Source organism: Phoenix dactylifera, chromosome 5, assembly GCF_051530095.1.
Source record: "Phoenix dactylifera cultivar Ajwa chromosome 5, Ajwa_hap1_PhDact_Kaust_v1.1, whole genome shotgun sequence".
NCBI classification, from domain to species: Eukaryota; Viridiplantae; Streptophyta; class Magnoliopsida; order Arecales; family Arecaceae; genus Phoenix; species Phoenix dactylifera.
Genome location: NC_143194.1, coordinates 13212465 through 13228259, shown reverse-complemented (window position 1 = coordinate 13228259; position 15795 = coordinate 13212465). Strand labels below are relative to the sequence as shown.

The 15795-nt window shown below is 39.7% G+C and overlaps 1 protein-coding gene across 1 annotated transcript; it reads right to left on the bottom strand.

Annotated features, from left to right (window-relative positions):
* Positions 1-2565: 2565 nt before the first annotated feature.
* On the bottom strand, positions 2566-13997 carry LOC103706073 (Galactose oxidase/kelch repeat superfamily protein). Its single transcript, XM_008790052.5, has 2 exons — positions 13006-13997; positions 2566-3089 (listed from the first exon to the last, which is right to left on the bottom strand). The coding sequence occupies exons 1-2, from the start codon at positions 13971-13973 to the stop codon at positions 2801-2803; spliced, it is 1257 nt and encodes a 418-aa protein (XP_008788274.4). The 5' UTR covers positions 13974-13997; the 3' UTR covers positions 2566-2800.
* Between the last annotated feature and the right edge of the window lie 1798 nt (positions 13998-15795).

Here is a 15795-nt window from a genome sequence, read left to right as displayed (position 1 = left end):
GAACCATAAGTAATTCTAGCTCCAATTGCAGCTTCAACGACAATTGGTGGTGCGGCAACCACAACACCTGCAAGTATATTTTGCAGGAAAAACAGTTCCATTGAGCGATTGAGGGATAAGCAATTGAGAAGATAACTGCATCTAGGCGACCAGCAGGAGTTGATGGTGCTTGTCGAGGATTTGGATGGGTTGTAAAGCAGGCCCAAAGGAAGAGGAAGAAAAGGAAGAACTTCGTTGAAGTTGGAAGCAGAAGCACAGCAATGGTAAACTTGGATTTAGTTTGAGAGAAATATAATGGGTGCCATTTGTAGTAGGAGAGGCCATCCGGCAAATGGGATGTTATAGCCTCCAAGGTTACCATAAATAGCCTCTAAGATATGGCCTAGATCCAATCACGTTTATATCTATATATACTGATCAGTTCTAATCAAGTCTATATATATCGAGTATCGCTCGGCTGTCATCCAGTGAATCATATATAGATCGTATGATTTGGACATCCCCAATGTATCTACTCATTAATAGTTTCACATTTTGACTGCAATTACGTTTCACCCAATAATTTCTTTACTTGACATTGACACGAAATTCAAATCTTCCCAACAAAAACATATGATTAACTCAAAATTCAAATGATTTAAAACCTTATTTATTTGAAAAACCAAATAATTTGAATAAACTATTTTTCCTAATCAACCTGATTCCAGAAAATATATACCTAAGCACAGTTAGGTCCATGATTGAACTCACAAGTAGGATCCAAGAAAAGATAGGATTCAGTAAAATAATCAAGTTTAGAAATAAATAAATCTAAAAATACTATTATAATTATGTAATATAATCTAATATAATATTATTATAATATAACATAGTATAATATAATATAGCATGATAGTGTAACAATATAATATAATAATATAATATGATGTATATTTAACAAATATAATACAATATTTTAATATAAGGTATTACAATTATTATTATTATTACATATTAATATATTCTTACATATTATGATATCATTATTATAATATGTGAATGCAATATTATTATACTAGAATAATATTATAATAATATTACATTATAATATTACTTTCATATAAATATAATATAGTATAAAGTATTATTAATCTATAATTTGTATATATTTTTATTAATCTATGTATTATAATAAACAGTGTAATTATCTTTCAAGGGGAGATTACCCAATAACAAAGAATGATTTGAAATGGAAATTCTTAAATTCTAATAGCAATAAAAATGAAACAAGCAAAAAAAAAATTTTAACTCAGATTGAAAATACGAAAATACTAAGTACAATAATATATATTACAAGCCCGATGTTATAAAGAAAGAAGTCAACAAGTTATAAGAAGGGTCGCAATATGATCACATATAACTAAGGCTGCAAATGGGTCGGGTTGACCAGTAACCCTATCCGACCCAACCCACTTAGGCCCAACTCGATCTATTTTGGAGGACCCATGGGGCGGAGTTGGGTTCTAAAATTGGACCCATTCCATTTTCTGGGTCGGGTCTGGGTTTACTGAATTCAGACCCGATCCGACCCAACCGGATTCATTTGAAATTTGAGAAATTTTAGATTTTCAATCATACGACCTACTCCGACCCGACCTGAATCTGTAAAATTATTTGGGCTTGTGGGCCGCAGCCTGCGGAGATGCAAACAAATTCTGAAACCATGGATGGGTTGACCCGACCCGCACCTGAACCGGGCCTAAATTTTTTGGGTTGAGTCCGGCTTATACATAGACCCAACCCAACCCGAATGATCTGTTAGATCAAAAATTGTAGCGGTGGACCCAACCTGATCCAATTTTTTATTGGGTTGGGTCTAGATCCAAAATTAGGAATCTAACAAGAAACCGAATTGAGTCGAGATCACTCATGACCCGGCCCATTTGGATCCCTACAAATAGCATCCATCTTATGGTTACTCTTTATTTGATTTTGTTCCGTACTCAGTTCTTCCTATGATTTATCAATCTTTAAACAATCAAGAGGGAGTACATCATCGTCATCATCATAAGATTGGAACTCAAAATTTTTACTTGCAATTATTTCCAATGAAGTTATGAATAGCAACCGAATATGATAAAAAAAATTGGGCATTGTACTCAATATCCTCCATCTACTTTTCTTTATAAAAAAATTTGTAGGATCGACAAATACCCCGGATGAGGCGTTTTTGCTTATGCTTGTGGTACGAGATAATGTGATAGGTCTCCCAATCAACCCATTCATACATGTAGCATCCAAAAGTCGAATCTAAAACATCTAGTTGCTAGAGGAAGAATTTGTGACAGGCCGCATGGACTAAGCAGAGGGTTGACGTAAGCGCTTTGGACAGAAAATTGCATTTGCATGGTATCAAGACTTCAATTGCTCTTCCATAGCCTGACAATTAAATTCTTTTCTGAGAAGAACTAGTATGCAACTATTTTTAAACTCAGCAAATGTGATTGCGGCTCCAATTAGAGGCGCTTTACTTCTGAGACTTTATCAAGCAAGCTAACTACTAAAATAAACCAAGAATAAAAAACATAATCAAATGATACAAAAAGATATATCGAACCCATAATATGTACAGAGATTTAATGTATCCAATGTTGGTATACATAAATAATTGCGATTGACATATAGGTTAATGGCATTTACCAGCAGACCACTACTTAAAATGACAGTTTACATCAAAGTATTTATATTCACAGAAGCCCGAGTAATGCAAGTTGACTGATTACACATTAAACTGCACATGCAGGAATGATCACCCACAAAATTATAATCCAATGGTACATGCAACTGCAGTTTTAAAATGTATAGGTTGATGGAATGGTGTATTTGAAGTTAGGAACCTCCATTTCCTCTTATCAGGGTTGTACACTTGAATTTCTAGAGTAAGCCTTTTCTTGGGCAGTCTTCGGGGATCCGATCCATCAGTGATCTGTATTGCATTGGTCAGCACATACAACTCTCCATTCATAGCAATAAAGCCACAACGCTCATCTGCTGGAACCTTCCTTCGCAGACTTGACTCTTTCAACCATCGGTTCAAAGCAAAATCATATCTGCATTTGTCACAAATAAGGGGATGAAAATTGTGCTCTTTTAGTATTTCACGTCTGATATCATCCACTATTTATTTCACATTTGAATTATGATTCTCAAACCACAATGCATATGACTATGAATGTTCTCCTTGCATGCATTAAACATGCCTAACGTTAGTGCTCAGCAAGGTTGTAAATGTTAGAACAGTGAAAAGCTAAACCCTGATTTCAATTATGACACAGGACAGACTGAAAAACTGTATGCAATAATAGACAAGGCTTCAACACAGCTAAAAGAAATTATTGCACCTATTGGTATGCATATGATACACAAAACAAAATGTGGATATTGACGCAATTTTGATGGAGGAAATTGGCAGCAGCCACTGAAGACCTATAAAAGGCATCCGAAGGCTAGTTCTAATGCTCAAGCCTTGATGTGGAATGTGTTGGATGATATGGACCTTCTTGGGACCTTGCTTAGGGTCAACTAGTCATTATAGAATCTTAATTTATGTTTTTCAACAGTACGATAATGTCGTTCAGTTTTATGAATGTTTTCTTAAGTTTTTAGAGTTAGGAGTATTCTTGTAATTTGCCACATTTTTTGGACATGGGCCGTCATAGGGCTTATGGGTCGTATTTTAAGTCTACTTTTGTTTGAGAGCTTCATTTACGGTCTTTAGCGGTGTCTTATTAGCCAAAGTTACAGATTTGTTATATGGAGTCCAACTCCTAGTAGTATGAGTATTAGAACTCTATAAATAGAGCCATAATCTCTCATTATGAAAGCAATCAACAACTTCAAACATTTTTCCTAAGCAACTATGCTTTCTTTTAGAGTTGTACGATGCAATTCTAACCCTAGGTATGATGCCTATAGGTTCTAGGTGTGATTCCTAGAAAATCCCTCCTTTCTTTTTTTTCTTTTAATTACAACATTCTAAAACCTCAAATTCAGATCCAATTCCATCCCCACTAAACTCTAGCAACCAAAAGCAACAAACCCATAGCCACCTACCTATTCATCAATTAGCCTTCAGATTCACAAAAACAACATTTTTACTCCTCATTTTTTTCCAGCTCACACAAGGCTCTCAAAACTTCCATCTTTTTGACCCAATTTTGCACCGAAATCGCTTCCCATTTATATACCAACATAAACCCCAACTTTACACAAATTTCCTACACTTTTTAGCCTAAAATAACCCATTAAGCATCCCTTAATTTTCCCTAATCAAGACTATCCTACACCAGTTTGGTATCAGCGATGAGGTTTGCAACATGTTGATATGTACAGGAAGGTCTTTTAGAGGAAGACCGACTGATATTCAACGAGATGAGATGCTGTTCAGAATCATGGAGAAACTAGATGGGCTAAATGCTCGATTGGATGACGTCGAAAGCCAGTTTTTCTCAACCTAGTTGCAACCTGATAGCTAGTGCTCTTGAAGAAACATCCGGAAGTAACAATAATGCTCGATTGGATGAATGTTGTTTCAGCATCAACTGAGCGCCTCAAGCTTCTGACTGACCCACACCCCTAACCATACAAGGTTGCTTGGACTGACAATGCTACCATTCCGGTAACTCAAAGATAAACCATCTCCTTTACTACTGGTGCTTACAATGATTCTATATGGTATGATATGATTCCTATGAAAATTACTTACATTCTTCTTGGTCGACCATGGCTTTATGATCTAGATGTGCAACATTCTAGAAAAGAAAGCACTCATACTTTCTCTTTTGGTGAGAAAAATAATTGTTTTGAAGCCTATAACTATAACTGAGATGGAGAAATTTAAGAAGCCAAGTTCCAAGATTGCTGAAAAGAAAAAAGCTGGTGACTTAAAGGCTAATGCTGTTACTGAAAATAAGAAAATGCACCTCACTATCCTAACCAGGAAGCGCTTTTAAGCTGAGAGCAAGAAATCAAGTGTTAATTGTCCTTTAGTAGCTCGAGAAGTGAAAGAAATAGCTGCTGGTTATGACTCAAATATGCCTCCAGAAGTAACTATGTTGCTGTCCGAGTTAGACCGGAGTCCCTAACTTTCCTGACTATTGCATGAATCCAAGTAAGCATAATGAACTCAAAAGGCAAGTCGAAGAGCTGCTAAGGATGTATTCACAAAAGTTTGAGTCCATGTATTGTTCCTACTTTACTTACACCAAAGAAGGATGGTTCTAGGCGCATGTGTGTTGATAGACGAGCTATTAAGATAATTACTGTCAAGTATTGGCTTCCTATGCCTCGTCCTAATGATATGTTGGATGGTATGGGTGGTTCTCCTATCTTTTCACAGATAGATTTAAAAAGTGACCATCGTTAAATCCGTAAAAGGCCTCGAGATGAATACAAAACAGCCTTTAAGACCAAGGATAGCCTCTATAAATAGTTGGTCATGCCTTTTGGCCTTTCTAATGCCCCTAGCACATTCATGTGCCTCATGACTCATATACTAACACCAAAGAGGAACACATCTCTCATCTACAAGTTATGAGAGTTCTTTGCCTAGAGAAGTTTTACATAAAATTGAAGAAGCGTTCATTCATGACTTCAAGTGTTGTCTTTTTGGGCTTTGTTGTTTCTTCTAAAGGAGTGGAGGTTGATCTGGAAAAAGTCAAAGCTATTCCAGAGTGGCCTACTCCTCCTACTTTGTATGAAGTCGCAGTTTTCATGGGTTAGCTTCATTTTATAGGTGTTTCATTAAAAATTTCAGCACTATAATGGCTCCAATCACTAATTGCATGAAGAAAGGATAGTTTGTTTGGACCAAGATAGCAACAAAAGTATTTGAACAAGTTAAGAGAAGGATGACTGAAGCATATGTTTTGCACCTTCTGGATTTTTATAAGGTGTTTCAGGTGTCTTGTGATGAATTGCATGTTGGTCTAGAAGGTATACTTAGTCAAGAAAGCCATCCAATTGCTTATTTTAGCGAGAAGCTGAATAAAGCTGAAACTTTTTCCAAGCATATTCTCGAGCTACATGATGAAATTCGAAGAAAGATTACTTTGAACAATGAAGGATATAAAGTACACACTGATTTGAGGAGATGGTTTGCTGAATTCAAAGGAAACATGGTTATGGTGCGAATCAGACCTAAACATTATGCTAAGAATGAATACAAGAAACTTTACTCAAAAAGTCCTGGTCTCTATAAGATTCTCAAGAAAATCAGCTCAAATGCTTATGTTCTTAACCTGCCCAAAGATATGGGGACAATAACGTCTTTAATGTTGAAAATCTCACTTTGTATCAATGCCAGTGATGATGATGCACAACATAACACCCTCATTGCTAGAATTCCACTAGCCCCACGTTTGAAGGAGAGATTGAAGACATTATTGACCATCAAGTGATTTCTACAAGAGGTGGTAGCAACCAAAAGTATCTTGTCAAATGGAGAGGGCATCCGCTTTCAGAGTGGACATGGATCATAGATCAAGAGCTACAAAAGCTTGATCATGATCTTTATAATAGATTACATGCTTTTAACTTGCTGGAGTCAAGTCTCAAGTCGGAGAGATGATGGAGGACACTGGCTTCAGCCATTGAAGACTTATAAAAAGTGTTCTAAGGCTGGTTCTAATGCTCAAGCCTTGATTTGGAATGTGTTGGATGATATGGGACCCTCTTGAGACCTTTCTTAGGATCAACTATTCATGATGGAATCTTAATTTTATGTTTTTCAGCAATAGTGTAATGTTGGTTCAGTTTTATGAATGTTTTCTTAAATTTTTAGAATCAAGAGTATTTTTGTAATTTTCCAAGTTTTCCGGACATAGGCTCATAGGGCTCGTGGGCCATATTTTAGGTCTATTTATGTTTTGAGACTTTATTTATGATCTTTAGTGAGGTCTTATTAAACAAAATTTACAGATTTGTTATTTGGACTCCAAGCCCTTGTAGGAGTAGGATTAGGAATATTAGAACTCTATAAATAGGGTTGTAATCCCTCATTATGTAGACAATCAAAAAAATTTCAGAGATTTTTTCTAAGTAATTATGCTTTCTTTTGGAGTTTTGTGATGCAATTCTAACCCTAGATGTGATGCCTACAGAATTCTAGGTGTAATTCCTAGAAAATCTCTCTCTTCTTCTTCTTTTTCTTAAAATGACAACACCCTAAAACCTCAAATTCAGATCTGATTCCATCCCCACTAAACCCCAGCTACCAATAGCAACAAACGCATAGCCACCAATCTATCAATTACCCTTCAGATTCACAAAACAAACAAAATTTTTATTTCCTTTTCTCTCCAGCTCACATAAAACCCTCAAAACTTCATCTTTTTTACCCTATTTTGCACCCAAATCCTTTCCGATCCATATTCCAACATAAACCCTAGCTTCTCACATAAATTCCCTATCTCTGTTCGCCCAAAACAAGCCATTAAGCATCCTTGAACTTTCATTAATCAAGACTGTCCTACACCAAATCTAATAAAAGGAAATGCAAGAATGGAAATGAATTGATAGATCAATATTAACTCATTTTGAAATTAGTAAATGTATTGCCAAATTTCAAGACAAATCCAAAATTTAAGAAGAACACCGCAACTAGGAAAAGTCCTATCCTTAAAACCTTCTCAGAGATCAACCGAATCCTTTCCCAAGTCCGAGATTGAGCAATTCTATTTCCTGATCAGGGATCATCTCAAGTAGTATACTAGTGGAACTAGATCTACAAGGGGTTCAGATTTAACAGTAGATTTGAGAGCCTAGGGCTGGAGAGAAGTTGAATAGATCTTAGAGGGCAGCTAGACTGTTTATAAAGAGTTTGGGACTAATAAATGCTTGGCTTAGGGGGTTACAAGTGATAGATGATCAAGAGAGTAAAGGTGGATATAAGGTAGTTGGTTCCACTCAAACGAAAAGTTGGTGTTTTGATATGGGAGTGATTTTCAAGGTTAGGTTGATAAAAGAAGATAAAAGAATGAAAAATTAGAAAATAGAGGGAAAGGTAGGAAGGGGGGAGAAGGGAGAAAATAGATCCTAATTTACACCAGGGTGGTCTCACAAAAGGTTCTCAGCTTTGTGTCAGGGATAAGACAAGCAAACTCAAAAGCAGATCTCATCATAAGAACAAAAACCCTGCTGAAGAAAAGGGAGGGAGGCATCCAATGTGATGTGTCAGAAAATAAGCCTGATGATGTGATAGCAACACAAATAAACCTGAAATAACTATAGATCGCAAAGTAATCTCTAAAAGAGCAGCTCAATGCACAAGGCTCCCATCATTGCAAAGTCTGGGGGATCAAATGTACACAACCTTACCTCATACGCGATGAGGTTATTTTTGTATTTAGAACCCGTGACCTCCAAGTCACAATGGAGCAACTTTACTCTTGTACGAAGGCTCACCCTCCTTGCAAAACTAATCTCTAATGGCTTATAAACAACAAATATGAGGACTTTATATGGTGTGGCATGATCTTAGTTGCTTAATTGAGAGTAGGTGCAAAAGCATGCACATAGAAAAATAAAGAAAGGTTTTAAATTCCAGTAGGATGGGGAATGTCCCGGCCATCCCGTCCCATTCTTATGAGAAAACGGGACCAGGACCGGGTTAGAACTCCAAAACCCCATTTGGGGAGAGAAGAAGAAGAAGAAAGAAAGGAAGGAAAGATGAAGAAAAGAAAAAAGTGAAAGAAAAGAAGAAAAAGGGAAGAGAGAAAGGAAGGGAGAAGAAAAGGAAAGGAAGAAAAGAAGAAAGAAAGGAAGCAGAAAGAACAAAAAAGGAAAAAGAAATAAAAGAACGGATAAGAAAAAGACAGAAAAAGGAAAGAAAAGGAAGGTAGAAGAAAAAGAAAGAAAGAAGAAGGAGGCAGAGATAGAGGATATCCACCGAGATGCAAAATCAGCATCGCTGCCAGGATGGAGTGAGACAGCAGGGCATCCCGTTCCATGGACAAACTGGAATATCCCCATTCCACTGGATTTAAAACCTTGGCTGAGAGAACCCACACTCTTTTCCTCCATCCCATCTCTCCCGATCCCATTTCTCCCTTTAAGATTGTCATCTCTCTCTAGCGATCTAATCTCTCTTGATCCCATCTCTCTCCATCTCTCACCCTTCCTCCTTCCCATCTACTATCAACTCCTCCCTCTTGTCCATCCATTCCTCTTTAGTCTCCCGCCCACCCCCTTCTCCCTCCACCATCTATTCCACTCATTCCTCTTTCTTTATTTCCTTAGGATATCAAGAGTTGCTAGTTTTACCGTTCTGGTTTTGGAGCAAATGACTAGTAAGTTTCATACATAAAACTAGTAACTTTATAGCACATGATAATTAATGATGTTTCTTAAGATTTGTACATTTGAGATAGCGAACGGACAAACTTTGCACCTTTGACTAGTAAAATTGGGATGAGGACCAATGAACCTGGACCTCTAGACTCATAAAATTAGGACTAAAGCTGATCATGGGCCGGGCTTAGGCACACAAAATATCAAATTTTACATAGGCCCGGCCCGAAGCCCAATTAAAAATGAATAGAGTTTAGGCCTGAGGCCCAGTCCATGATCAGCTTTAATTAGGACATATGCTTAATACGCAAGATTAGTAGCTTTGAGACAAATAACTAATAAACTTCATATCCTAAAATAGAATCTTCAAGATACATACTTGTAAAATGGTTTTTAGAATTGATATCTTTGGGACAGTAGAGTTGTAAACTTGGCACACTCCCAAGTAAAATTGAGATAGAGGGCTGGTAGATTTAGCATCCTTGACTGTAAAATCAAGATAGATGACTGTTAAGCTTCATCAAGAGGACTGATAACCAAAGTATGTCGTCTCAGTACCGGACCCCATACCAGTACCAATCTATTACTCTGTTGGTACGTCTAGTACGGGAGCCAGTTGGACATACTGACACTCAGTGCTGATGTCGGTACACCTCCTCTACTATGTTCTGATTAAGTACCAGTATGGTACAATACGATCCGTACGCATAGGTACTGACAAGTACGGCATTCCTTGCTAGTAACCATGGCATTAGTCTAGAATGGATCAATTGTAATCTCCATCAACCTTGCTCAAGTAGATAGAGGGGTTCTCATGGAAGGATCAGCCAACAAGGCACCCCACCACACCCAATACAAAGGCAAAAAAAAGGAGATGCCAGGTTTATGGTCATTCACTAAGGGAATAGACAGTCAGATTGCTCCACACACCACTAAAAATTCCAAAGCTAGATGAAATATTAATACAAGAGTGAATATTTTCAATTATAAAAAAAATAATGCTTTTGAGAGCATATCCCCTGAATGCTTCCCATTGAAATTCTACTATAGCCACACCTCTGATCATGATTTAAACAATCCAAATTGGCTACAAACAAAATATCATGTATTTTCTACATCTTTTATGTGTGCATCAAACAGATTCAAGACGGTTGTACTTGAAAAAAAGAATTCAAAATCGGTAATTTTTTATATAATGCTTTACTTGATTGATAGTCTAGAATTTTAATGATAAATTGATTATATTACAGACAATTTACCAATGAATGCTTCTTATCCACAATTATTTCATGATGCAAATACTACAAACTCCTAAATCCTATAGGCAAAAAGCTTTATACTAATAGACAATGTCAAAAAAGCTCACTACAAATAACTACACCCAGGTAATTTTCGATCACAATTCAGCACTCTACATTGAAAAACCTTTTCCCACCATCACAACTATGTAGCTTGTAGGTGCATTCTACCAATACTTGGAAACCTTCAAAATTCTATCAATGTTCTCCCAACTATCACATCCTAGTAACAGCAACAAGGCCAATCTACTATAAATTAAACAAACAACATCATGAATGCTTATTGAATAAGGACCCATTTGGATGGCTGAACAGCTAATGTATGTATAAACACTTTGTCACAAGAGAAGTGTTTCTCACAACCAGAAATTCAAACTCGCCCAAATCCCGAGTGTGACCAATATAAGCAATCAAAATATAATTTAAATTTAAGATCAGAACATCATTGGAAGTTAAAAAATCCTCAAAGGAATCAGTATGATCCAACTATATATGACTAAATATATTATAACCCAAAACATTTGACACAACATCACTTTACGACTTGAACATATTCTCTAATACACAATACTTTATCATTGATGATAACAATATAACATGAAAACTATGTTCTCAGTATCGCTTCACTAATCATTTGATCCAAAAACGAAATTTCAAGTAACTCATACCACTTCTTTGAAAAGTCCATTAGAGTCGCTCACCTATCCCTCAGAAAAATCATTTCATAGATAAGGTGAGCTACAAAGCCTACCAAGTAAACTTCTAAAGGGTCCAGGATTTAGGTTTTGCACTGAAAAACACATGACCTTTAATCCATAAGACATTCCGAATTATCACTAAAAGTCCAAGTGTGACCTCACTAAAATAACGTAAAATTATAAGCCTGCATAAGAAAAAAAACTGCAGCAAAAGAGTTGAAACACATGACTGTCAAGAAGAGTTCAGATAATTTGCATTAGATTGCCAATCATATATACTTTGAAAGTTCAGGGGAAGGTTCACTAAACCACTTTGTTAATGAAAATTCCAGAAATTAAAATCCTTCATTCAGAAGAAAGTGATCAAATCACATTTTACATCAAATTTTGATATTTCATATAGTTTCGTATTATTTTATAAGGTTTCACTCGTACCATCAAGGCCACTTATATCATCATCGCGAATGAAAGCGAGGCTACCCGTATCCTCACCAACAATCAGATGAGACCCCTCATCATCCTAGCTGCTGATGCAAATGGAGCCGTTCATAACCTCTAGGTCCACTCATACACTTGATTAAGGATTCAAGCATACCACCAAGCCAAAAGTTTCCTCATTGAAATTCAAGTGATGCCACTCATGGACCACCTAGCTTAGGGTCCACTTACATCCTCATTTGTAATTCACAGGAAGACACAAATAGCACCCAGACAAAGGTTCCTCATCAAAGTTTGAGTGAGGACACTCGTACACCAACTGGCTGGGTCCACTCATATTCTTCAATTATGACAATTATTTTACATTTGAAATTATTTTCACCAACTAGTTGGGGTCCACTCATATTCTTCAATTATGATAATAATTTTTATGTTTGAAATTTGAGTGAGGTCACTTGTAAATCACATTTTTAAGGAAATTCCTCACCTTGATTTTCAAAGATTAGTTGCACCAGTAGCCTCGCTTGATCTCTTAAAAACTGTCCTTTCACATATCTCCTCTCCTCTTCAACTACCACTCTTTGTGAAGAGGCATCTAGTCTATAGCTTATCAAGCATCCAAACAGGCCTTGAAATTTCTCATGACTTATTAACAGCATTTATTTGGTATTTTAATAGTTCAACCTCTTCAACTCATGGGCATAATATAGGAGGGGGTTGTTCATTGAATGGTAGAAAATAAACCATATCAGGTAGACCTATTGAAATTTTCCCAACTGGACTAGGACTGAGGGGGCCAAAATTCACACAGCAGAGACGAGGACAATCTTCTCTTTATCTTTTATTCATTTTATTGATGGATAACAATTTTTTTTCATATTCTCTAGCAACAATACCATTTAGATGCATTGGAATCAGCTCACTATGAACAGTAAACTATGCAATGACTTCCACAAAATCTAAGATAAGTTCATACCGTCATAAAAAATCTAACAGATCAGTAATTCTTCAATAGCACGCATAATCTGTCTTTGGCATCACAAAGCCCTATCCAATATGCGTAACTAGCTTAAATTAGTATGGACTTCATATGGAGTCTCTAAAATACAACTAGCATCTTTTCTAAAAGACTTCCAAGAATTAAGCCAAACAAGTAACACAAAGAATCACAATCACCAAAAGGTAGCACATTCAAAGCAACAAGGCAATTAGACAAGCAAAAAAGAAGCGGAAAAAGGAATCACCTCAAAATATCATTTCTATCGAGCATGAAAATCCCTGGCGCCTGCCAATCCTCTCCATCAACAACCACAACCGACCCAAGCTTCCTTCTCTCCCCTTCCTCCCACATCTCCCCCACCTCCCTCCACTTCCCGCTCCTCATCCCAAGCACCACGGCATCCCTGTAATAAACGTCGGCTGGGACCACCCCCGACACTGTCCGATAATCCCCGTATCCTCCCATCACCCAGAACTCCCTTTCCTCCCCCCGCGGGACCAAGAACCCCACGCAACCGGCCCGGTACCTCGGCAGCCCTTCCCCCATCTTCCACTCGCCGGAGTCAACGTCGTACCACTCGACGGAGCTCATCCGGCTGCCCTCGGAGGGGAACATGGAGTGGCGGGACCCGCCGCCGGCGACGATGATGCAACCGCCGCCGCCGCCGCCGCCGCCGGGGACGGGGGCGCAGGCGAAGCTGCCTCGCGGGGAGAGCATGTCGGGGAGGCGGTGCCAGGCGAGGAGCGAGGGCGGGGCGCTAAGGTCCAGCCGGTGGGCGGCGGCTGAGGCGGTGGGGTGGCCGAGGGGGTAGGATCGGGCGTCGAAGTGGGAGCCGCCGAGAACGTAGAGGTGGGGGCCAAGGGAGACGGGGACGAAATTTGAGAGGCCGTAGAGGTGGGGGCTGCAAGGGAGTGGGGGGAGCGGCGCCCAGGCGGCAGCGGCGGGGTCGAAGAGGTACGGCGGGGCGAGGGAGGGGTCCGCCGGGAAGAGGCAGAGGAGCTGGCGCGGCGGAAGGCGGAGGCGGCGGCGGAGGGGGAGGAGGAAGCTGGGGGCGAGGAAGGCGTTCCACGACCGAGAGGTGGCGCGAAGGCGGGCTTGGTGGGAGTACGGGAGGGAGGCAAGTATCACCGCCGCGAGGTCGTCGGGGAGGCCAGATATTAGGGTCTGGGCCTCGCCGGCGGGGGCTAGGGTTCCGGCGGCAGCGGAGGCCATCGGTCGAGGATGGGATCCGAAAATACGAGCGAAGCGGAGTGCGGTTGGCTTATTATGTCTCACAGGAAGCGTTAGGGGCAAGAGAAAGTCGTTCCACGTGGGGGCCGTTCGGGGAGGATTAGCTGTGTTCTTAGGAGCATGAAGCAGGGATAGCAGCATATGGCTGTTCGAGGAAGCGTGTGCGTGTCATGAGGTTGGCTAGGTGTCGAATTTTCATTTGGTTTCATAGGTGTTTTCATTACAAGTGTCTCAGTTGATCTTACTGTTGGATTTGTGGTCCTCGTGTCTCAGTGGAACTGGCGTGATAGTTTGTCCAACTGGTGCAGCGTCGTATAGTTTGAGATGAACGGAACGGAAAGTCGTGGGCGTTCGCTGCAGTGGAATATCTAATAATATTAGTTGTGACTCGGCCGAAGGCCTGGAAACTGACCTTGAAGGCCTTAAGATTTAGTAGAGGACATGACATCTAATGATATTTAATCTAGTATATCTAATATTATATTAAAAAGGAGGACTGTTTCCGTCCATAGCGGGAACGGATGGAAATGGGAGGGAGGGGAGTGGGCCCGCCTCAAATGCCATAAACTTTGTACGGTAACTTGAACGGTTGCCGACCATAAAATGGAAAGGACAATAATGCCCCTAACAGGTTGGTGGTGTTACGGGATTGCCACTGAGGGTTTTTTTCCCTGTCGTGGGAAATGTGCCGAGCTTTTCAAACATTCAAACAAGGGATAAGCATACCAAATATTCAAACAAACCACACTCACCTCCTCTGGAATAAACATAGATATTGTTCGAGGAAACATTGGATACTTCGAACTTAGCCCAAAGAATAATAACCTCGATCCCAATCCAGTAGCCGACCAACTAAAATTAGGTGCCTCGGCCATATTAGATACTTTAATCTCAGCCCAAAGAAGAATAATCTCGATCCCAACTCAGCAGCCGACCAACCAAAATGAGACGCCTCGATCCGAGCCAAGAGGCTGATCAGCCAAGAAGTCATCAGCCAAAGAGAACAATCGGCACGCATCAACAAAGACTGACAGTTCCAATAATTGACAACTCTAGTAGTATGTAGTCATAGCAGTGCCACGATCTGCGCCCCACCAGCACTGCCCAATACCCACGCGAACTAAAATCCACACCTCGTTCATACTACCAGTCGTTACCTAGCAATCATTGCACGCTACGTCAGACCAGGTAACGACAAACTTGGCTCTCCTATATAAAGGGACAGGCTTGGAGACTTTAGATACGCACGCCCTATTACTCACAGAGACCACACTATGCTAAAATCCTCTTCCTTCTACGTTATTGCCTTATCATTCTGACTTAGGTATCGTAGGATCCCCCGCTAGAAACTCTCCGGCAAGTGGACTTTTTTGCAAGCCATATCTGGAAGAGATCCATCCCTCGCACCTCGGCCAGCCTGCTTAGCTCAACTCTAACCAACCTCAAGTCATCCGAGCTACTCTCCAACCTGAGCACAGATTCGGTGGTCAACAGATCGATGCTAGAGGAAGGGCTCCATCCCCCAACAACATCAACATCCATCGAAAGGAATGACAACTAGCATGAAGTCACGAGGCACTCGCGACACATCACGTGTTTCATAATGTTGTACTCCAACCTTCCAAGGATCGTTACAGAGCTTAAAACCTGCTCTGTCGGAACAATCTGTCGCGCCTGTAGACAATGGGCAGTTCAACCTGCGCACTCAACAGGTGCAAGCGCTGACCGCGGCGGTCCAAGACTCGCAACGAATAGTAGCACGACTAGAGCCGGCTCGACTGGAATCTGGCTAGCCTAGCCACCA

Coding starts and splice junctions, on each gene's coding strand:
- LOC103706073 (XM_008790052.5), bottom strand. CDS start 13,973: ATGGCCTCCGCTGCCGCCGGAACCCTAGCCCCCGCCGGCGAGGCCCAG. Junction 3,090..13,005: donor GATAGAAATGATATTTTGAG/GTGATTCCTTTT, acceptor TGACAAATGCAG/ATATGATTTTGCTTTGAACC.